This window comes from Osmerus eperlanus, chromosome 7, assembly GCF_963692335.1.
Source record: "Osmerus eperlanus chromosome 7, fOsmEpe2.1, whole genome shotgun sequence".
Taxonomy (NCBI): Eukaryota; Metazoa; Chordata; class Actinopteri; order Osmeriformes; family Osmeridae; genus Osmerus; species Osmerus eperlanus.
Window position 1 is genome coordinate 20,465,451 of NC_085024.1, and position 23,305 is coordinate 20,488,755.

The 23,305-nt window shown below is 46.7% G+C and overlaps 3 protein-coding genes across 11 annotated transcripts in view; 1 reads left to right on the forward strand and 2 right to left on the reverse strand.

Moving 5' to 3' along the window:
- Positions 1-511: 511 nt before the first annotated feature.
- pex5 (peroxisomal biogenesis factor 5) lies at positions 512-8,359 on the reverse strand. Of its 9 annotated transcripts, XM_062465740.1 has the most exons (20): positions 7,976-8,359; positions 7,688-7,725; positions 7,201-7,333; positions 6,886-6,949; positions 6,178-6,334; positions 5,961-5,999; positions 5,723-5,840; positions 5,490-5,636; positions 5,270-5,354; positions 4,901-4,991; positions 4,443-4,565; positions 3,560-3,673; positions 3,074-3,157; positions 2,803-2,922; positions 2,516-2,659; positions 2,279-2,349; positions 1,964-2,185; positions 1,468-1,633; positions 960-1,117; positions 512-764 (listed from the first exon to the last, which is right to left on the reverse strand). In XM_062465740.1, exons 5-20 carry the CDS (start codon positions 6,289-6,291, stop codon positions 518-520), a joined length of 2,043 nt encoding a protein of 680 aa, XP_062321724.1. In that variant the 5' UTR covers positions 6,292-6,334; positions 6,886-6,949; positions 7,201-7,333; positions 7,688-7,725; positions 7,976-8,359; the 3' UTR covers positions 512-517. The 9 variants fall into 9 exon arrangements, with proteins under 9 accessions (XP_062321724.1, XP_062321723.1, XP_062321726.1 ...); XM_062465739.1 differs by lacking the exon at positions 6,886-6,949; XM_062465742.1 differs by lacking the exons at positions 6,886-6,949; positions 7,201-7,333.
- Positions 8,360-9,061: 702 nt separating this feature from the next.
- LOC134023552 (GTPase IMAP family member 4-like) lies at positions 9,062-10,933 on the forward strand. The gene is made up of 3 exons (XM_062465748.1): positions 9,062-9,187; positions 9,303-9,407; positions 9,746-10,933. Exons 2-3 carry the CDS (start codon positions 9,395-9,397, stop codon positions 10,450-10,452), a joined length of 720 nt encoding a protein of 239 aa, XP_062321732.1. The 5' UTR covers positions 9,062-9,187; positions 9,303-9,394; the 3' UTR covers positions 10,453-10,933.
- Positions 10,934-11,392: 459 nt separating this feature from the next.
- The window catches only part of clstn3 (calsyntenin 3), a 17,323-nt gene continuing 5,410 nt past the window's right edge, over positions 11,393-23,305 (reverse strand). The window contains 16 exon segments of the mRNA XM_062465746.1: positions 11,393-13,195; positions 13,395-13,579; positions 13,849-13,984; positions 14,281-14,343; positions 14,345-14,427; positions 14,944-15,012; positions 15,015-15,104; positions 15,771-15,997; positions 17,165-17,313; positions 17,957-18,105; positions 18,260-18,319; positions 19,203-19,362; positions 20,424-20,536; positions 21,352-21,639; positions 22,148-22,333; positions 22,608-22,757. Of these exon segments, the coding sequence (XP_062321730.1) occupies positions 13,046-13,195; positions 13,395-13,579; positions 13,849-13,984; positions 14,281-14,343; positions 14,345-14,427; positions 14,944-15,012; positions 15,015-15,104; positions 15,771-15,997; positions 17,165-17,313; positions 17,957-18,105; positions 18,260-18,319; positions 19,203-19,362; positions 20,424-20,536; positions 21,352-21,639; positions 22,148-22,333; positions 22,608-22,757 (2,258 nt within the window). The 3' untranslated portion in view covers positions 11,393-13,045.

Here is a 23,305-nt window from a genome sequence, read left to right on the forward strand (position 1 = left end):
TGTCTGCTCTCTCTCCCCCCCCCTCTCCTAATCTGTCATCTTTCCATCTCTCGCTCCCTATCTCTCTCTCTCTTTCTCCCCCCCCTCTCTCTCCCCCTTCTCTCTCTCTCTCTTTCTCTCTCCCTCCCCCTTCTCCCTCTCTCTCTACCCCTTCTCCCCCTCTCCCTCTCTCTCTCCCCCTTCTCCCCCTCCCCCTCTCTCTCCCCCTTCTCCCTCCCCCTTCTCCCCCTCTCTCTCCCCCTTCTCCCCCTATCTCTCCCCCTTCTCCCCCTCTCTCTCCCCCTTCTCCCCCTCTCTCTCTCCCCCTTCTCCCCCTCTCCCTCTCCCTTCTCCCCCCCTTCTCTCTCTCTCTCTCTCTCTTTCTCTCTCTCTCTCTCTCCCCCTCCCCCTCTCCCAATCTGTCTTCTTCCCCCGCCCCCCCTCTCTCTGTCTCTCTCTCTGCTTCTCCCAAACACCTTCCTCCGCTCAACGCACACTCGCACTCTATCAGCACCCCCCCTTCCTCGGCCCCCCTCCCTCATTCGCCCCCCCCCTCCACGTCTCTCTGGCAGAAGTGCGTCAGCAGGGTGTCCAGGTCGCGCCGGTCTGCGGCCGTGTACAGCGAGCTCTCTCCCATCATGCTCAGCGCCATGCGCAGCGTGGACCAGATGTTGTCAGACATCATGGTGGCCGCCACGCCGCCGGGCCCCCTGGAGGCTCCGGCCCCCTCCCCCGAGGCCTGCCGCTGGAGAGACAAGGCCTCCAGGAAGTGCTCCACTGCTTCCCTGTCAGGAAGACAAGGACAACATACAGGATGGGTTATTTTGCATTCCTGCGGTGAAAAGATGAAAAATTATGAAAATATGTTGAGTGAAAAAGCACGGCAAAGACCAGTAGATACATGGACACAAGTAGGTAATCCTACTAGTAGCTAATCCTACTAGTAGCTAATCCTACTAGCAGGTAATCTTGTCTCTGACCTGTGCGCTCCAAGGTTGACACAGCTGATACCCAGATTGTATCGACTACGAATAAATCCTGGCTGAAGTTCCAGAGCTCTCCTGTAGGCGGCGACAGCCTCTTCCGAGCGGCTCCCATTGGCCAAAGTGGCCCCCAGTTTGTTCCACAGCAAATAGTCCTGTGGGGGGCAGGGGGAGGGAGAGAAGAAGAGATATGAAATATAAATAGACAAAAGAACAAATCAAAAGGGAAAAAAAGAAAGAAAGAGGCAGGGAGAAAGAGCGAGACGTTGCATTGTCATGACCAGGGGTCGCCATGTTACATTTAGTCATTTACATTTAGTCATTTAGAAGACGCTCTTATCCAGAGCGACTTACAGTAAGTACAGGGACATTCCCCCAAGGCAAGTAGGGTGAAGTGCCTTGCCCAAGGACACAACGTCATCGCCTGGCGGGGAATCCAACCGGCAACCTTCTGATTACTAGACCGATTCTCTAACCGCTCAGCCACCTGGCTCCTGACTGTTACCTGTGGCGTGACAGAGAGGGCAGCAGTGAAGCAGTCCACGGCCTTGTCGTACTCCCCGCTCAGGTTGAAGATGACTCCCAGACCGCACTGCAGCTGGGGGTCCACCCGGGCAGGGTCTGAGTTGGCCGCGCTCAGGAACATAGACTGCACCTCTGTAAACAGGGACCTGCAAAAGAGGCGGAGTTAGAGAGGGGAGAGAGAGCATGGTGCAGAATAATGAGGGGTAGGATTAGTATTTACGCATTTGGAATTTCGTATTTAGAACCACCACATAGGACGAACAGGTTAGACTGTTATGGAACTGGGAAGAGGAACAGAATAAAGAGTTCCAGTGTTCCGGTACTTGTTGGCAAACAGCAAACAAACTTAAAACTTAAAAAAAAAAAGCGCAACACACATCATTGATTTGATTGCTCATGAAGTTACATATCGCTGTTGAACCATAGAGTTTCGGGACAGATAGCAGATGGACGTATGCACGTGGTGCCTCACTCACTCTGGCAGCAGCGACCCAAATCTCTCCCTCTCCTTCTCTCGTTCCCTGGCTCCAGCCTGCTCACGCTCCTGTTCGCTCTGCTCCAGGACTGGCTGGTACTTGGGATTGTGCCTGAGCCAATCACGAAGGGTCTCACAGGCCTGCCTGTGCAGTGATTCGTTGGTGAAGCTGACAGCCAGGGCCATCAGAGCGGTGAGGTTGTCTTTTTTCAGCTCTATGCATCTGATGGAGGGAGGAGAATGGAGGATTTACAAAACAGTAGGGAATAGGAGACAGATTTTGGGCTGATGAGCTGTTGCTATTCCCTTAACTCACTTCCGTAGGGCGCTAATAGCCGCAAATTCTTGTTCGTTTTCTGCCTGACAGGTGCCAAGGTATTGCCAAGCCTAGAAGAGATCCAATACAAAACCCCTTAGTAAACAGCCTGACAGGCAGGAAGAGTTCTCATTTGCAACATTCGCGGCAAGAAAACGAGTCCACAAGGAATTTCGACTCTCAATTTAAGCTCTTGGATAACCGGGGTTTGAGATAACCGGGATTTAAGATCCTCACCAGCTGGTTCTCTGGTTCTCTCTGCACCGCGCTCTCAAACAGACGCACAGCTCCAGGGATGTCTCCCGCCTCCATCCTCCTCACGCCCTCTGCCAGGGGGTCCTGGTGGGCCAGGTACGGGTTGTCTTCCTCAAACTGGTACCCCTGTGGGGAGGGAGATGGAGGGAGGGAGATGATGTCAGGGCTCTCAAGAAGTATCGCCGAAACCGTTGACGAGACGCACCGTTTACACACTTTACGGTCTGGAGAAAGAGGTTTTGGACTGTTTTGGACTCCAGGAGAGGTACCTTGTCGTACGAGGTGGTGAGGAGCTGGTCAAAGTCTGACAGCCAGGGGTGACTCTCAGCATCTCTTTTGGCCATTTCTTCCCATTCCTGCTGCAGCTTCTCCCAGAAGTCTACGTCACTCTGACACACACACACACACACACACACACACACACACACACACACACACGACACACACACGACACAAACACAAGAGACACACACAGAATCAGTCTAGACCTATACACATCAATTCTTAACTTTGTCATTTTCCGTGAGGTCGTCACCTCACCTCCACTGCAGCTTTGGCCTGCTGAAAGTCTGGACCAGACGCAGCAAACTCATCTACCCAGGATTCAGCTGACTCCACGGACACCTAGACCAGGAAGTGACAGCAAGGGTTCATGGGTACCCATGTGTTTCACTCTACCGCACTGATAACTGATGAAACTGAGGTTGTGACGACACGTAAGCAGAGGAGGGAAATATGAGGAGAAGCAATGGAAAAGGCTGAAGGAAGAAAATATCAAAGCGCTGGGCAGCATAACACAGAGGACCTCTCCCATTCTCCCTTCCCACTCTTGGAGGAACAAGCACACTACATACATGTAGACTAAATTATATCTTCCAGGGGTTTATGCAAACACAAAAAAACTGTAACTAAAGCCTGCAGTTCTACACGGCAAAATAAGTGGCGTCGTAAGCTCAGTTGCAACTGAGAAGCTAGTTGCAGCACGGCCACAGGGTGGCGCTGTCGTGACACCACGGGAGGTCGTACCTGCCTGGCGACAGTTGCCCACTGCCGGGCCTGTTTGGCCTTAGCTTTGTCAATCTTCTCATTGAACTCGAGGGATTCCAGAGGTAGACTCCCTCCCCCCGTCTTGACCAGGAACTATGGCAACCAGGGAGGTGGGAGGAGTTTATGGAGGGTTGGGTGCGGAGGGGGGGGGTGTTCAGGGAGATTTGTTTTGGGTTGCGGCAGGATGGATTTAATTATGTATAAATGAATGCAGGTTGTTAATAGAGGGAAGGGTAAGCCAAGAATCCATAAGGGGGTCAGAGAGGGAGAAAGTAAATGTCAGAGGGCTACCAGTGACTACAGCACCACAGCTATGAACACACATTGAAAGGAAGAATATGCACTTGGTGGGATCCAATCCCTTAACTCAAAGCCAAATCAGGACAATTCAGTGAAACTCAGTTTTCATGACGTGAAATTCCTAAATTCACTTTTTGACATGACTGAAATTAAACGGAATTAGTCCTAGACGGGTAAAAAGCAAAAACATGACTTCACAAGGGAAACTGGGCTTGTCTTGAGATGAGGACATCTAGGACAGGCCCTTCAGACACAACATTGCGGACAGAAAGACTATATAAACAGTAGAAAGACTCCACAATCCATCTTAACATTCTTTCCTAAATCCCAGTGAAACTTCTACCCGCAATGTTGCGCAGCTTGGCCAATCACTCACATGACAGTGAGAGGGGGGGGGGGGTGGCCACAAACGAGTTAGCTCTGCTCGCAGGGAAACCTGGAACGCCACATAAAGGCCGAGGGGAACCGAATACAGGGGAAGGTGCGTTTCACAGGTCACGACATGAGGGCGGAGCCTAGACGCGCCCCTCCTGGTGAGTGTCCACAGCGAGGAGGCTCGTACCTGGTTGAGGTTGGAGGCCCAGTTCTGAGCCTCCTGGGCCTGTGCTCTATCTGTGTCCTGTTTTCCTGCTCTGTCCTCCACTGTGACACTTCCCTCGCCAATCTGCCTAATGAACCGCAGGAACTACACAACAAAAACAATGACACACATACAAATAGAAATTACTATGACTACGACGAATGGATCAAAACGATACAATGATCCATTGAGTCAATGAAAGAGAGAAGCTGTGGTACATTTGTAAACTCTAACTACAGGAGAGCCCGACACTATGCAGCATGTCAGCCGAGCTGCAAGGACCAGGGTACCGCATGACTGTGCTTCTCAAGGCAGACACATTTAAAAGAATGAGGAGAGGGCAATGGAAATAGATATGTAAAACAAAGTGTGAACCGGCCATATTGACGAGGCCCAGAAACCAAGGAACAAACACACACAGAACAAATACACACGCTCACCTCTGTGTTCTGTAACTTGGGGTCGTCAACCTTTGAGACAAGCTCATTGGCTGTTTGCTTCAGCTCGTCTCCTGGTTGGTACTCCTTTGTCCTGTTGGATTTCCGAGTGCAATATTAACATCCTGATATTAACATTCTCTCTGTGGGCTCCCCCTCTCCCTCTCCCTCTCCCTCTCCCTCTCCCTCTCCCCCTCCCCCTCTCCCCCTCCCTCTCCCCCTCCCCCTCTCCCCCTCCCTCTCCCCCTCCCCCTCTCCCCCTCCCTCTCCCTCTCCCTCTCCCTCTCCCTCTCTCTCTCTCCTCTCCTCTCTCTCTTCTTCCCTCACTCTCCCTCTCTCTCTTGTTCTCTCCCTCTCTCTTTCCCTCCTCACCACTCATGCTCCTTCTCTCCGAGGTCTCCCAGCCACAGCTTCTCCTCCGACTGCTCCAGATACTCCTCCGCCCAGCGCCCTGGATCTGAGGGGGAGGAGAACACACACACATAAACAGAGGAGAGAGAAGAAGAGAATGAAGAAGGATGGACGCCACTTTTAAAGATAGAGGAGAGGAAACAAAAGAGGGGTCAAGGAAAGAGAGAAGGGACAGACGCACCTGTGGCATCGGTGATGAACTCTTTGGTCCAATCAGCATCGGCCGTGTCACCGAGGCCCGCCTGCCCCGACGAAGAGGCGGAGTCTGCTCCTGACAGGAACTCGGACGCCCAATCGCCAGACAGCGCCAATGCAGCGACGCCCGGAGCTGCATCGATATGATTCAATCACCCTGTACCCACTGAGACGTGTTGAAGTGTGTGTGTGCATGTGTGTGCGTGTGTGTGCGCGTACCTCTCTGTGGAGCCGGTCTGTAGTTCTGCTGGTCGATCTGCTGCATCTCCTCCAGTAGCTGACCCATGTCAAAGCTGTGGGGGGGGCGGGCAGGGGACTGCAGAAACTCATTCACCAACTACAAAACGAAATCTCTCTTAGCTGATAAAACACACTCTCACACGGAACACCTTATGGAGAGTGCAAGTATGGAGGGTATAAGAGAGAGAACACTGTGAATGGAAAGCAGAGCTCATACCTCCTCTTCAGTTGCAATTTCGATTGATGTTGGAGGAATCTTGGAAGGGAAAATAGATTAGATTGATATCCTTAAACATGCTTGTAATATGTACCTGTATATTGCAGTTCTATGACCCAGTGGAGCTAAAATGTCCTTGGACGTGCAGTTAAAAGGCCCACTGCTAAATGTACCCAATGGCATCAAAAACAATTACTTATTTCAATTAATTACTTACCGTGGGTGTAGACCGGTGTCTCCAAGCCCCTCCCTCCTGGGTCATGTGACTGGTCAGCTTCATGAGGGGATTGGCTCCCCCACATTCCGCATCCACAAGCTCCCGCATCGCCATGGCAACAGTGGGCAGCACTCGGTCCGATCGGGCCACCTATGAGCTGAAGAAAACATAGAGAAACGGAAAGTTAACCTAAACGTTAAGTTACATGAAAAAATAAATCTTATTTTTTTTATGTTTTTTATTTATTAAACCAAGCAGATGGCAGGGAGCAGAGATAAACCAGCCAAAGGCTACTTATGGTCCCGAAAAAAGTCAAGGAAGTCGACAACAACTGGCATGAGCGAAGTTCAACAGCGCTGCAGAGAGAGATACGGTGGTCTATTTGAGGCCGGGGGAGTCAGCCGGGCCAAGCTGAAATCTCATCATGGGTGCCAAGTCACAGAGCCCCGAGCTGTCCCACACAATAACTCACACAAACACACCACACAATCACACACAATCACACACACAAACTGGTTCACAAATCCACCCATGCACACACTGTACATTCAGACACTAACACACCTGATGCCCTAACCCTCCAAGGAACGCCGATGCAAACGTCAGACAAACTGGCTCCAGATGGGTCGATTTTGACCGGGTTTGACTTTTAGCTTCCTTCAGCAAGGAAGCAAAGCAGGAAAGGAAACCAACAAACACACCACATACGTCTTTGTCGAGAAGATTGCCTCGCCTCAATCCCCCTCGCCAATAAAGAGTGCTGCTGCCAATGCTGTGGAACAGAGACAACTCTTAACGCTCAAATAGCCTGACCTACATCTAGGTTGACAGATGCTTAAACTAGAAATTGTTATGCCCACTGTCGAAACCTCTCAGGCACAACAACAAAAAAGAATGAACATTTCCATAATGCACATTCCCAAAAAAGGAGATTTTAAGCTCTTGAAATTTCTCTGACATTAACTGTTACCATAAATGCTAAGCACCTGCAAACAAATACATAAAATAAGACCACTTGCTCACCGAACGTCCAGGGCAAGTTGGGCAACAATGCTGTCTTGACCACAGGTGGTTCACTACCGTGTATCTCAGTTTCGATAAATGTTAAAGATATTTGTTCCACTGACCAAACAGCTTCTGTATGATTAGGGTCACACTAAGAGGATTATAGAAAGATATTAATAAACACAGTAACACTCAACTGATAAACAACAGACCAAGATGACATCACCTGTTTATGCATTCACATGTATACAACCCTGTTGGTTGGGTGCAGATAACTAAGGATTACTAGAAAGGGCTTTGCTGGTACTCCAACAATGACCAACACACTCATAGTCCCTCAGAACATATCTGGGTATTGTTGCAGTGGTGTGTCACCTAATAACACCAATAGTTAAGAGAAGAAGACTTTGCCACCTATTAAACACTAGGCTACCTCACAATAATCACATATCGGTGTGTGCATGCTGTTTTCATATCACTGTGTGAGACTTAACTATGCACTTACATTGTAAGCACTGTCTTCCAAGAGTCCCTTCAGAGATACTAGGAAACACACAATCTAAATAATAAGCTATGTGGTGCTACAGTACCGAACTGCTAAGTTGCTAGCGGTAGCCTTTAGTGTTGAGGAAAGCAGTGGACAAGAATCCAGCTTCGTGAGCAATTCCAAGTTCGGAAATTCAGTAAGGTTACATACCTTACAAAATGCGCATCATGGCATGACGGAGAGCTAAAATTATGAGTAGATAGTTATATAGACGGATTGATAGCATAATATTAATGTTTGTCTCACCACCTCCTGCTGGTGTCTCTCCTCCGCTTTCTTCTTTTACAGTACTGTCAGATTTGAAGCTCCGGTTGCTAAGACTCGATTTATGCGCATTAAGAGTCGCTTGACTCTCCAGCAAATAAAAAGTAAAGGTTTAGCTAACGTTTGGTAAAGCCTTGTTTATTTACGCGTGTCTCTTTATTTACCTCATTCCCCCATGACCCACACAATCTACACACTGAGCACGGATACGCTTGCCAATCGTGTGCATTGTATTCTCAAACAGAGTTTACGTGCACGTTGAATGACGAAGATACGACGGTTTTGGTGTTCGGAATGCTGTTGGCTTTTAGCGGTTTGTGAGAACAAGAAGGAACTGGCCGCGATACAAAAAAGAAGACAGCCATCCAGTATTTTTAAATACAATACAACACATGCAGTTATGATACCTATGCTGGCCTACATCTGACAAATGAAACAAAAGAGGCGTAACACTGACCTTGATTGACGGTTTCGAACTACGTAAAATGTTTTGCGTGTTTTGCGTAAGGATTGAATGCCAAGTCTAAGAATGTAGTCGGTAGCCTACAGTAAACATAATTTTCTGTCACAATTGTATTTTTATTTTTATATAAGTGTTTACAGCAGAGTTGTATATCACACAATGAATAATAATGTAATTGTTAGCATCAAGTGTGTGCTACTTAGATAGATAGGTTGTTACTTTTTTATAGGCTATATTTTATTTTATAGGCTACATATAATAATGCCAGGGATCTGTCTGTCTGTCTGTGTATCTGTGTATCTGTGTATTTGTTTGAGTGGGCAGCGAGTTTCCAATGATTCTATCTCTCGGGCACTCTTCAAAGTTTCGTTGGACTGCAGAACGGATCTTGGTACCAAAGCCACTGAGAATAACTGTCAATACTAGCTGCATCACGGGCACTGCACTCTCTATCTATAAATCCAGAAATCTCAGTGTCACCGACATCATGCGGGCACTGTGCCCTATCTATAATTCCAGGAATCTTTGTGTGTTCCACCAATTTGATCACGGGCAATGTGCATTATCTATTGTTCAAGTAATCTGTATTTGTGTGATTGACTGGCCACACCAAACTTTAGACAAAACTTGAGAGCCCTGCAGTTTCATAGAGAACAGCAGTCTGGAGGTTACTGGAAGTCAGATCTGACTCATCAGGGTTATCAAGATCAAGGTTGTCACTCACAGTGGAGGTTGAGTACTAATGATGAACATATTTACATCTCTGCCAAACCTGAAACTGGTTCCTCCAGGACTGTGGACACCTCTTATTGTCTTCTTCATTCCTCCACCTCCTCCTTTTATCAGATGATTTCCTGTAATCGACCAGACATTTACCTGAGAAGAAGAGTGAGACGGACTGTTCTGATCAACTGTCTCATTCTGACTCTAACATCGCCATGTCCAATAAAGGTAAGAGCTACAGTATTCTGCTGATTTTCTGTTAAATTACACAGGTTTTTTTCAGTAACATACTAATTAAATAATTTACAAAAACAATAGAAACAGTTTGGTGGATTGTTTTAATCCCACTTTAGAGTGCGGCTCGGCAGAGTAAGTAGAATGTGTAGGATTGAAAAACATAAGACAAACAGTGCCATAAACATGTTCTGAGTCTTTATAAAAAGAAACTTGTGATGACATGTGATCGAACATACCATCTATTTACGACTGGATTATACATAGTGTCGTACAAGACTAAATATCACTAGTTGTTTACATGTAATACATTACATTTTGGAATCCAACAGCTGATGACCTGAGGGTCATTCTGGTGGGTAAGACAGGATCAGGGAAGAGTGCATCAGGAAACACCATCCTGGGGAGATCTGATGCCTTCAAGGCTGAACTTTCTAGAAACTCTGTGACCACAAAGTGTGAGAAGCAGAGTGGGGATGTGGATCGGATGAAGATCGATGTCGTTGACTCTCCAGGGATTGGTGATGGGTTATCCAAACAGAAAGTAAAGGAAGTCAAATCTGAGTTAGTTAAGGGTCTAGGGTTGTCCTTCCCAGGACCTCATGCCTTCCTGCTGGTCATCAGTCTGAGGGACAGACTCACACAGGAGCAGAGGAACTGTGAGAGGTGGATCCAGGATAACTTTGGAGACGAGGCTGCAGGCTTCACTATCCTGCTGTTCACTCATGGTGACGCTCTAATGGGAGAAACAGTAGAGAACTTTCTTCTAGAGAATGAGGATCTCACTAAACTATATCACCGCTGTGGGCGCAGATATCATGTCCTTGATAACGAAGCCAGAGGTAACACCACCCAGGTCCCAGAGCTGCTGGAGAAGATAAGGAGGATGGTGGAGGGGAACGGAAGAAGGCACTACACCTACAACATGTACAAGAAGGCCCAGGAAGCATTGAAATTGCCATTTGAATTAATGTATGGAACAGTACTACTAGTAGTAGGTTTATTCATGATGACATTGGCTTCCCGAATTCCTGGTTGATCCTCTCTCCTGCGATTCTCATCATTTGGACTTTTACATTTAATTGAACATCATTTTACATGTTCAGTTTTTTGTTCAATGTCACATGGAGGAATCCTCATATTAATCTTCACTAAAATGTAAAATGACCTAAATCATCTAAATCATCATAGATTAATACCAGAATAAAAAAGAAAAAAAATGTAATGTGAATTTTCTAAATGTCAGTTACTTTGATTACATATGTTGTAATACGTTTTCAATGTTGTTACATATTAGTGTTTTATTTACTTTCCTTGTATGTGTATTTACTTGTGATTCTTAGACTAAAGCGCAAAATAATTTACTTCAAATTTGACTTCTTTCTCAGAAGGTGTTATTCACTAAAAGTAAAGATAAGACATTGAAGGTTACCGGAAAGTAAATAGGAATATTATGGAACTGGTTAAGGAATGTTTGTACATGAATGACCTTTTGGCGTTTGACCTAGAGGTAATAAAGACAGGACAGAATACTGACGTCATCTGAGTGTTTTTATTATGAATTTTGTAATGTTTTAGACGGTTATAACAATCAATCATCATAATAGTATCATTGTATCAATAATTACAGTTGATGTCCCAATAGTAACCATAGTAATAATATAAGTTAATGCATTTTGTATCCATTCTTAACATTACATTTAAAAACAACAGGCTTTATTTACTGACAGATTTATCACTGCACATTGATACACAGACAGACAGCAAGAGACACAGAGGGAAGTAGAAGTGAGGAGGAGGAATGAAGAAGGGATTGTAGGATGAGAGTAAGCTGGCAGCTGTACATTCATTGAACAAAAGTGTTGGAGAAGACCGGACTGAAATGAAGGGAAAAGATGGTGGGTGGGCGAGGGGGGAGGGGTGGGGTGAAAGGAGTGAACGAGACAGATTGTAAAAAGAGTGGAAGAGGAAAAAGGGTGAAAGACAGAGACGACCGAGTAGCTTTATCACAACAATGCACCCTCCATTTATGTGAAGTTTTTTTTTTTAATTACAACAATATAACACACAAATTAATTGACACTCATCAAGCCAGGAATCATCGTCCTTATTACTACTACTACTATTATCATTATTCTGTTTTCAGATTTGACAATCTTAGAAATATGTGACAGTTCAGATGGAAAACTATACCAATGGTACTAATAAATAACCAAGTGTTTATGCTGCCCCTCTTTACAAGTACATACAAAGAGCCACGTGGAACTGCAATAATAGTAATAATAACAAGTAATTGTATGTACATAAAGTTCAATACAATCAATACAGTCAAACTGCCCTAGCTGAGCTGACATTCTGGATACAGCAGGGGTAGTGTGTGTGTGTGTGTATACATATCTGTGTTTGTGTGTCCTGAAGTTACAATAGCAGTGTGCAAAGAGTGGGACGATGTCACGAGGATCAATCTGATTACAGGTGTCATAGAGGGGTCAGAGGTACATTGAGCGACTAGAGGTGATTCTTCTGTGGTCTTCCGGCCGATATAGGGACAATTTAGACACGCTCAGAATGAGAAGGCTTTGCTTTCTTCCCCGTAGAATTGCATCCAGGGTTTGTATGCCAAAATGAAAGCTGGCTTCAATTTCTAAGTGCTGTGCAAGCAAATTCTCAAATCTATCCAACGTCACTGCAAAGCTGAGCACATCGAAGCAAGCTGCAATAGTGAGGTAAAACATACAGACAGCACGCACAAAAGTATCTAGCGAGATACAACGTCATTAAATAACAAGTTAAAGGTACCTGGACTAATGAAAAATTTTTGGGGGTAATTTAGTGCAGAGCATTCTAATTATGAACGACCATCAGTGGTTTTCCGTAGGCTGTCTATAGATTTTGCAACAAGGACACAGTCACCAGAGCGAGACTCTGCGAGGTAAAATCAACCTTGTCATGAGTCACATGACCGGCTGGGCGCAGCCCTACCATCTACCCTCTGGGATGGTGTTTCTCTGTAGTCAAGGAATGTGTAGAGAGAAAAAGGAAGGAGAGAGATTGTGCAGCGAAAAGACAACTATATAGTATAGTTTAGAGATGTGTGGAGATGAGATAGGATCGTGGTTTGTGTGTCTTTACCTAAAGACCTATACAAGGCCAATATCATGTTAATCACATTGCTTGAATATTAACGTGTGTGGTGTAAGCCTTTGATGAGTGACACAGGTAGTTCACAATATACAATCTCGCTTCAAAACAAGTGTTCTTCCAACCTGCAATTTAACAATTTTAATTATATCGACGTATGATACCTTATTATGGAGAATTGGTGAACCACGTACGATTTTTGTGGGTGGTTTTAGTCAGGCAATAAGTTTATACTGTATACATTGTGCCATAGAACATTTACGTGGATAACGTATGCCTGTGTTGTCATTGGCTAACAGCTGACAGATGGTCTTGTGTAGTGATGGGTCACGGGAAGACTCAGGAGTATCCCTGTATGTATTGTGCATTGTGTTTTGTAAGCGTACATTCCATAGACTAGAGGTGTCAGCAGTTGTTGATGTTCGACACGCCGTGAGCGTGTGCGGAGAGCCCCCCCGTTTGAGGTTCCCGCGGTAACGGGCGAAAGGGGCTCAGTAGCGGCGGGGGTTACCGTCCCTCCCCTCCTTCTTGATGATGATTCGCTGGTCGTCGCTCGCGTCGTCGGGGGACTCTGCTACCTCCTCCTCCTCCTCTCCCTCAGCGTCAGCGTCAGCTGAGATGCCCATACGAGACTCGTAGGACTGGACAGACAGAAGGGGACAGACAGACAGACAGTTTCAGACTAACCCTTCTGATGGAGGGATTGACCGTACATGCCTTGAAACAAGATGTGCTCCTTTTTTTCGGAAGCAGACCCAAGTTCTGACCCAAGAACCGAGAGCCGAGTTCTGCTTGCCGTATCTCACTCGTATCCCCCCGAACCCACACACAGATCCTTACCTCCATAGGGTTGACAATGATGGTGAGGGCAGAGTCATCCCATTGGCCACTGCCCTCTTTAGCCCCACCCCTGGCGCCCTCGCCACGGCGATGTATGGAGCGGATCCTGAACACACCCAGGATCACCATGACAACCAGGAAGCCAACGCAGACCATGATGATGACTGTGGCCGCGCCAGGCACCACTGAGGAGAAGAAAGAGGAGTTAATAAACAACCAAAGGTCACAACTGAGATCAGATAAGCCTACCTTTGGTCCTAACCTTATCTATAAAGATCTTTAAAAGAAAATGCAGACCCTAATTCAGTGCTTACTACAGTTATTAAGTCACAAATTATCTTGAGGTAACCATAGGTAACGGTCTTGGACTTGGTAAAAAAGCTGCCGTTTCGATGACGTTGCCACCTTGTGGTGGGAGGGGAGGATAACGGCTGGATGACGGCATGAGACGCACCTGAGTTGCGGTGGGGGCTGGGCAGGGTGTGTCCGCTAAGCTCTCCGGAGTGGTGAGACGGGTGGAGGAACTGCTGCTGAGAGGCCAGCAGGTGGGACGGGTGGTACAGGCTGTCCAGAGAATGCAGGAAGTTTACCTGCGGGACAGAGAGACATAAAGACAAAGGAGAAAGAGAGAGAGGGAGAGAGAGAGAGAGAGAGAGAGAGAGAGAGAGAGAGAGAGAGAGAGAGAGAGAGAGAGAGAGAGAGAGAGAGAGAGAGAGAGAGGGGGGGGAGAGAGGGAGAGCGAGAGAGAGAGAGAGAGGGAGAATTAGAGAAATCCATCGGGTCTTCAACCGAAAAACCCTAACTAGATTCGAGTATGTTTCCCCAGTGTAAACCCAGACTACAGAGCTGTGCTACGCCAGGTAGACAGTCTGGTGTTCAGCCTCACCTCCAGTGTGAGCTCGTTGCTGGTGTATCGTCCGTTCATCTCCGAGCAGGAGAGCCGGAAGCGCCCTCTCAAACCGGGCGGAGCCTTTGGCGAGCCGGTAACGCACGGAGCGCAGGACGTCCTCGTACACGGAGATGGACTCGGCTCCTAGGGAACAGAGAGGAGGACAGGAACGTTTTTCGAGACTGCGAGGTAAAATCAACCTTGTCATGAGTCACATGACCGGCTGGGCGCAGCCCTACCATCTACCCTCTGGGATGGTGTTTTCTGTGTAGTCACGGAATGTGTAGAGAGAAAAAGGAGAGAGATTGTGCAGCGAAAAGACAACTATATAGTATAGTCTAGAGATGTGTGGAGATGAGATAGGATCGTGGTTTGTGTGTCTTTACCTAAAGACCTATACAAGGCCAATATCATGTTAATCACATTGCTTGATTAACGGAGAGGAGGAGAGGAACGTTTGTACTCTGACTACACGAAGGCGGATGGACCTCTTTCAAAACCATCCCTTCAACCCTACCACCACGCACATGTGCAGGACTTGTCCTCTGAGTGGGTGGTTGTGATAACCTCCATATCTCTTTAACCTATCCAGCTGCAAAGATTGCTATCAGATTGCTGCAAGGTCACAAGCCGTACCAGGGGCCAGAGATATAGCCGTACCTGTGATGGCAATGTAGGCGGTGGTGTTGATGATCTCTAGACCTCTCTCTCTCAGAGCATCCAAGTCACCAGAAGCTCCTCCCTTTCCGGGTTAAGCTCCTCCCCCAGGGGCTGGACCTCACAGCCGTCGAGAGTGTGGGCCACAGCATCAGACATCAGAGCTAGGGGATGAGAGAGAGAGAGAGAGAGAGAGAGAGAGAGAGAGAGAGAGAGAGAGAGAGAGAGAGAGAGAGAGAGAGAGAGAGAGAGAGGGGGGGGGGAGACAGAGAGAGAGGGGGAGGGAGACAGAAAGAGGGAGAGGGAGAGAGAGAGAGAGGGAGACAGAAAGAGGGAGAGAGAGAGAGGATGAGAGAGGAGGGAGAGATGGAGAAAGAAAGAACAAGAAGACAAACATGAAAATCTGAAACCTGAGATGACATCGACAAAGGTAGTCAGGGATTGGTGGAGGGGTTAAGAGAACCTGGAGGATTAGCCGGATAAGACGAGACTATCCCATTTGAGAGCTACAAAGTAAAGTACGCACACTATTAAGTGCTGACAGATAAAGCACTGCAAGGCCTCCGTGGACTGCGCTCCCCAACGCAAGAAGTTACGCAATCATCATCCCCATCATCACAAAACACACGTGATGTGAAACGCAGACGCAACGCTCTTCCCTCGCTCTGTACAGGCCCACGAACGTTCGCTCGGTCCGGTCTGAGACAGGAAGCGTTGTGAGCTGCCTGTGGGTCTGGTCCTGGGGTGGATCCGGGATATCACCCCCACATGAAGAGACCTAGAGGGGCTTGACGCATTGGCCGAGGGGGGATGGGGGTCTTCTGACTCACCTCCACCCTCCATGCCCTGTGCAGCTGTGTTGACAGCGTGGGACAGGGAGCAGACGATCCTCAGCTCGGGGAACAGAGGGACGCCACGAGGACCCTCGAACTCGGGCGCCGGGCGGGCCAGGTGGGGGCCGACGCCCGAGAGGGAGATCTGAGGGGCGTCGGGCTGGAGGACCACCAGGTAACCTTCCAGCTGCTTCAGGGACAAGCAGCTCTCCTCGTTGAAACACCTAGAGAGAGGAGAGGGAAGAAGGAAGGAAGAGAAATGTTTATTAACCGATTTTCATGAGTTTCAAGTCAGATTAAATAGAAATAATTACAGAATTATTTTGTAATCTGTCGTTTGTGTGTGTGTGTGTGTAAATGAGAGAGAGAGGGGGACAGAGAGAGGGGGGAGAGAGAGAAATAGACACTGTGTAACTTCTCTAATACTATCTGTGTAACTGAGCAGCTGCTTGTATGAGTCTCTCCAGAAGGTCCTGCTGTTCAGCCATCTGGAGGAACTGTTGACCTGGAATCCGACTAATCTTAAAAATACTCTGAACAGCGTAAATAACAGCAACTCTTCCGCACTGAAATCCAGTTAGAAACCTGGTAAATACACATAACCTCTTGAGCTTCAAGTCGGACAGAACCATACAAATAATAAAAACACTAAATACCTGAGGGGAAAATAAGAATTATTTTTGTATTGCAAACGTACAGGACACGCAAAGCAAATGAATATTTTATCAATAAAGTGGATAAAGAAGTCATGTGCATTGACCCACATATTTCCTTCCTACAGTGTTAGATTTGTGCTCTTCCACCAAGTCTCAACCAATGCAAGGCAGGAACGTTCACGTTACGTAAGATTAGATCTCGATTCAATCCACAAAACTCACTCACAGCTAAACATTTTTCTGCATTATGTGTCATTTAAATAATCAGCTTAAGCTAACTTGACACAAATTCAGAAAATCACACCTTGAAGTGGTCTATACACCCTAATAATATTAGGGTGTATTTAAGGAGTGGCTTTGCATATATGAAGTCATTCATATATGCAATTGGTCAATGGTCAAAATCTTGACCAAAAGATAAACAGAAGATAAGATAGCCAGAGTGTATCTTTACTGTGACTCACATGTAAATGCATGATACACATTTAAAAGTCCTTTTTATAAAGCTATTATTAAGCTATAAAGCTATTAAGTCCATGTCGGAGTTCAATGTCTAACAAATATCTCCAAGCAAATGAATCTGTGGCCTATGTGTGTCTTTGTGTGTGTGCGTGCGTGTGTGTGTATTTGTGTATTTGTGTGTGCCTTTGTGTGTGTGTGTGTGTGTATTTGTGTATTTGTGTGTGCCTTTGTGTGTGTGTGTGCCTTTGTGTGTGTGTGTGTGTGTGTGCATACCTGAGGGAGGTGGTGAGTTTCAGGGGCCTGATTCCAGGGGTGGCAAACCGTAAAGAGTTCCTGTAGGTCACCTGCTGCACGGCGCGGTTAAAGCTCTCAATGTCGTCTCCCTCCAGCACCAGCACTGACTGACTGGGGTTCACATGTACCTAGGAGACAAAAAGGTACATTTACTTTTAGTCATTTATCAGACGCTCTTATCCAGAGCGACTTACAGTAAGTACAGGGACATTCTCCCTGAGGCAAGTAGGGTGAAGTGCCTTGCCCAAGGACACACCGTCATTTGGCACGGGCGGGGAATCGAACCAGCAACCTCCTGATTACTAGCCCGATTCCCTAACCACTCTGCCACCTGACTCCCATGCACGGTACATGCACTGAGGTCACATATTTATTTCCTGATGCTGATGTTGACAGTGACTGTCAATATAAATCCTGCACACTCCACGCCATCCATTCATTTATTCAATTTGTATTTCCTTTGCAATATTTGAATCGTCTACCACTTGACTTGTATATAGAGATTGTTATTTTTATTGCATCGTATGTTGTTTAACCTTTTTGCTCAGCCTACTATTTCTGTGTAATACTTTGTAAAATTCCTTGTTTGTATGTGTACACATACTTGGCCAATAAAGCTGATTCTGAAGGGATCGCCACAAATAAGCCACCACAAACAGGTATGAACTACAAATGATCATATTCCCGTTCCGATGAAAAACTAAGGAAGTTGCTTTTAACACGCGCGCTGAGGCTGAAGGTAAAAATGAACAAGGTCAAATTGAAGTTTACCTTCATGCCTGAGCCCAGAGTTTCAAGATCTCCAAAGTCCAGCCCCTCCCTGCAGGCGTAAAGACACTCCACCACACTGTGGGGCTCGACACTTCCTGGTCTCACCGTCACCCCTGACAACAGGCCTCGATATCCACCCACATACTTCCCTGAGGATCATACAACCAGACAGTGAATACACCTAACACAAGAATTTACATATGGATTAAACACAAACACACGCACACACACACTAACACTCAAAACACAATTCCACACCCAACACAGACTCTCAAACACTCCTAACAACAGAAATGTAGTCACCGGTGTCTTTGCTCTCGGGGATCGTGTTGTTAATGATGTCCTTCTGTTTCTCTTCTGGCTCTGTGGAGGAAACCGAGAGGTGAGAGTGTGGGTACAATGGGTGAGAAATATAAATGAGGAAACAAACAAGACAAAGAGTGAAGCAATGAAGATCAGACAGTAGGAATGTTGAACGAGGGGAGGGGGGGTGGGGGGGTGGAGGGGTGGGTGGGAGTGTTTGAAAATAGGTGTACCATCTCCTCATTAAAACTAGCATCTGGCACCACACAGTCATGTATGTGTCTCTGTAATTGGAGGAGTCAGTGTCCCATTTTAGTGATTATCTCTGGTGTAGCTGGCAAACTAACAGTCTGGCCTGCCTGTTGTTTTGTTTCTATAAATAATTGATAATGTCAAGTGATATTAATAGCTTGACAAGATGCAGGGCATATCAGGAAAATATAACTGGGTAAATGAGGTGGAGAAGTCAAAGAGACAGAGTGCAAATGTTGTCTGACTTGCTGAATGAGGCTTTAACCTGCTGTTGCTGTTGCTTATGTTAACGGTGTTTCCCACAGAATGTGATCATATTTGTGGTGGTAGGCAGGGGCGGAGCCAGACGTGTAAAAACTCTGTCCTAGTATCGGTTAGATGTGAGTGTAGATATGGACGTCAACAAGGGATTTGAGCTAAATAGAAAGAAAAAAAAATACATTGACATAAATTCATAGTTCAATTTTAAAGAGTTTAAATCAAAACCAACAAATTCGGTGGTGTTTAAATTTCTATATGAAGTATTAAATCCCTTTTAAAATTCAAAACATTATGTCACTGATTTGCTTCCATAGCGTTCCAACCACAAATAAATCAATGTATGGAAAACACTGTGTTAGGCCTGTGAAATGTTGAGTAGGACTGTCTCTGATTGATTGACAGGCGAGTTATACATGATATCAGTCCTCACCCCAGCAAGCGCCGATAACCATTCGCTGATGGGGGGCAGGGTTGGGGATGGCACCGTTGTCGTGGATGAGGGCGGGGTCGAAGGTCACCCCGTCTACATACAGGGTCACCGAGGGGAACTGGACGCTGAGAGACAGGTGATGCCACTCACTGTCACACACCTGCCAAGGAGGAGGGGTCAAGGGTCAGAATACAGGGGATAGGTTCTTTGTCGACTTTCCGAGAATGTTCAGAGGTCCTTTCTTGTAGCAACAGGTAGATAAAACCAAAGAAAATCGAGACAGAAGGATATGAGATAAAGATATAAAGACTGAGGGATAGAGAGATAAAGGGATAGAAAAACAGGGGGAAAGACAGACAGCAAGGTAGAGAGAGAGACAAAAGGGATTTGCCAAATCCTGTCTGTGTCAGCTTGCCCCCATCCCAGATGAATCTGTCTGGGACCAGTCGCTCCACCCAAAACCACTTATCCCCCCCCCCCCCTTCCAACCCCAACCCCCACCCATCCCCTCCCAACGACCCCAGACCCCCTGTAACCATCCCGCATTATCTTCAATCCCCTCAATCTCTCTATATGCAGAGGTACTCTACAGTTTCCTTAGAACATACAAACACTGCATCCTATAGCATTCACTCACAGGAGAGTGTGTGATAGTATGTGGGCTCTCCAAATATCCTAAACTCCCATCTAATTGTTCTGTACGAGGTTCTAATCAATGAACAGAAAGTATGCAAACAATGCAAAAAAGAATTGGGTGGAAGGGATGAGTATAGCTCAGTGGTGGAGCATTTGACTGCAGACCGACCACCAGATTGGAGGTTCGAAACTACATTTGAAGAGTTTCCCTCCGGTAAGTATTAAGCTCCTGCTAAGTTTTTGCGAGGTATATAGACCCTCTGTGGAGAACTGGCCTTTTTTAAATCTCAAGGTCCACCATGGGTTAACACCTGAACTAGATAGCAGGGGCCGGCAGGGGCTGTTTTTAAGAGATAATAGTGGACGACGTTTGGACCTGAGGACACAGTACCCAGGGTCAGATGGCTGAGCGGTTAGGGAATCAGAAGGTTGCCGGTTCAAGTCCCGGCCATGACAAATTACGTTGTGTCCTTGGGCAAGGCACTTCACCTTACTTGCCTCGGGGGGAATGTCCCTGTACTTACTGTAAGTCGCTCTGGATAAGAGCGTCTGCTAAATGACTAACTAACTGTAAATGTAATGTACCTGCTCCAGCTTCCAGAGGAACTTTACGGGCCGGGCGGCAGAGACGTCGGGCCAGTAGAAGAGGGAGAGGCGGCAGCCGTGGACGGAGAGGGAGTAGTGGGAGAAAGAGTCGTCTGCAGGACCATGAGGGGGTTCAGGGGGGGGTTAGAAGGAGGATGTAGTCAGGCAGACATGGGGACAGTTAGGGAGGCAGCACAGAACATGTCATTCAAAGTGTTCATTTAACACTGGGAGTGTTTATAGAAGTCTGTCTCGTGAGAGTGGTCCTACAATATGTAGACGCTCAACGAGAAAACCGGACACTCCTGTTGTGCAACTAACACGCCGAAGTTTGCTGTCTCCCAGCCTGTGGTTTCTGCACTTGAGCTCAGACACTGAGATGTGGAGGACAACTGAGGTATACTGAAGCTGCTGAGACACACACACACACACACACACTAGCTGTGGCTCTCATGATAAGCTACCCCTCATTACAAGCTGCATATCTGCATATGTGTCAAACCACTCCAACACAGCTCACAGCTGGGTACGCACTTGTCCTGTCACTCACACCAAATCTGAGCTCATGTGGTGTTCTTATTCTTTTATGCGATAGTCACATAACACGGAGAGTTTTACAGACAGTTGGAACAAATTAATAAAGACAGCTTGTTCTGCGCATGTGCAGTGTGAGCTGACTTTCCGGCTGCTAGGCAACACAATGATGAGTGATTTCTCCAAGGCAACACGGCAAACTAACTTTGCCACTTGGATTATGTTGCTGTTTTATACAAGTATAGATTGACAGTTAAATTATTAAATAAACAGCTAAAATGCGCATTGCTGCTCCAAAAACTTCCACCTGATGAGGAGAGGAAAGGTTGGACTTTATTTGATTTAAATTAGCATCAACTGTTGTCTAAAAGAATGTATCTTTGCAGTTACTGACCATTCTTCACAGTGCTACAGACAATGGTTTCCTCCTCCCTGCGATTCCCTCGGCCCTGATTGGCTGGAGGCTGTGCATTGGCCCCTCCCCTTCGCATCCACAGCTGGAGGGTAAAGTGGTCGCCAGACACCGCCGCGGCAACCGAGTCAGGTACCACAGCAACGTGGGTGGAGCCATTGAAGGAGAACACCAGCGACGAATCAGAAGAGGGTAGAGTTGGCAGGGCTGAAGTCCAATTGGCTGCTGGGGAAGGAGGCGGGAGCAGTTCCACCTCGCCCCTGACAGCACCTGAGGAAGACATGAGACAGGAATTTAAAATGTGTTTCATACTGACTAGCTTAAAACCTACCTTTTTACCGAAGCATTTAAGTAATTTTATCTCAGAAGGGTTTTACTACTTTTATTAGTTATATTATTGTTTTTATAGACTTGCTATTTTAATCATTACTTTTATCACTTGTATTATTGTTTTTATTGATTTTATGTAAAGCACCTTGAGCTACAATTCTTGTATGAAATGTGCTATATAAAAAATAAAAAATAAAGTCTTACTAACAATTTAACTTCATATATTAAATGAACTACATCTTCAAACAGTGTTTGTTTCTGTAAAATTTCAGATGTCAGATGGCTGAGGGGTTAGGGAATCTGGCTATTAATCAGAAGGTTGCCGTGCCAAGTAACGTTGTGCAACTTGAGCAAGGCACTTCACCCTACTTGCCTCGAAGGGGGGGGGGGGGGGGCTGACTAAATGACCCAAATGAACAAACAGCGTTTAAACAAAATGCGACCCCACCACACAGTCGCCGCACTGATCTGTCGGAATAGCTGTCTCTGTCACAGCCCTTCCCGATGTGTCCGGTCTGGAGATCTACGGTGGCCTGGATGTTCCACACCGTCTCCTCGCAGGTCTCCAGGTGCAGGGAGGGGAACAGGGGAATGCTTCCAGAGCCGGGGGAGTACTCCACCCTCTTGGACCATCCTAGCAACAGGACAACACACACACACTCTCCTTGCTCAAACAGCACAGACATCGTTTTCAATAAATATGAGGCCCAGAGTGATTTAAATTAAACACAGTCGAAACCATTTAGCTGTTACTAATTCAGATATAGTCAGGCACACGGACATGAAAAGGTTTATTATGCAGCCCAGGCCATGGTAGCAATGGTGGAGAGGGTGTGGGGGGGGGTGTGGGGGTTGAATCGGAAGCTGTGAATAAAGAGTGTGAGGACGTGTTGGGGGTTATTGATTACCGATCCAGCCAGGTTTGCAGGATGGTTTGACCGCGACGACGACCTGGGCGTCGACCTGAGCGCGGTTCTTTCCACAGTCAAAAGCGGTCACCCAGAAGGTGTGAATGCGCTGGTGCTTGGAGTCCAACGGCTCCGTGTTCTTAATGTTACCTAGGAGACGGGGGAGGGAGAGACAGAGAGAGAGAGACAGAGAAAGTAAGAGAGAGAGAGAGAGAGAGAGAGAGAGAGAGAGAGAGAGAGAGAGAGAGAGAGAGAGAGAGAGAAAGAGAGAGAGAAAGACATGTAAATCTGCAAACATGCACACATTCAAAAGCACAGCATGACAAATATTCTCCATGGCCCACTCACTGACACCCCCCCCCCCCCCCCCACACACACACACACACAAGCTCAAGTGTTCGATAAAGTGCATTCTAATTGCAGGGTGACAAAACAGATATAAAAATGAATACCACTAAGACTCAAACCACAAACCAAATGTTCTCCTGCTATTTCCAAAGACAAAGGGAGAGTTTGTTAGCCTTAATATAGCTGGCAGTTCATCCAAAAACACAGCCCACTGATAATGACTCAGCAACCAGAGGAAACAAAACCGCAGAGAAAGAGGGAGGAAAGAAAGGAGAATGTCAGATGTAGAAATTGAGGAAAGAGAGCGAGAGACAGTGGGCAGGATGTCTGAACCCCGGACAAAACAAAAG

Bases quoted from the DNA above. Each gene is read 5' to 3' on its own strand.
- pex5 (XM_062465742.1), bottom strand. From the start codon at position 6,291: ATGGCGATGCGGGAGCTTGTGGATGCGGAATGTGGGGGAGCCAATCCC. The intron at 5,355-5,489 runs GTGCGTCTGTCC...CCTCCCCCTCAG, and splicing joins GTTCATCACCGATGCCACAG to ATCCAGGGCGCTGGGCGGAG. The intron at 3,674-4,442 runs GTACGAGCCTCC...TGGTTGCCATAG, and splicing joins GGGCCTCCAACCTCAACCAG to TTCCTGGTCAAGACGGGGGG.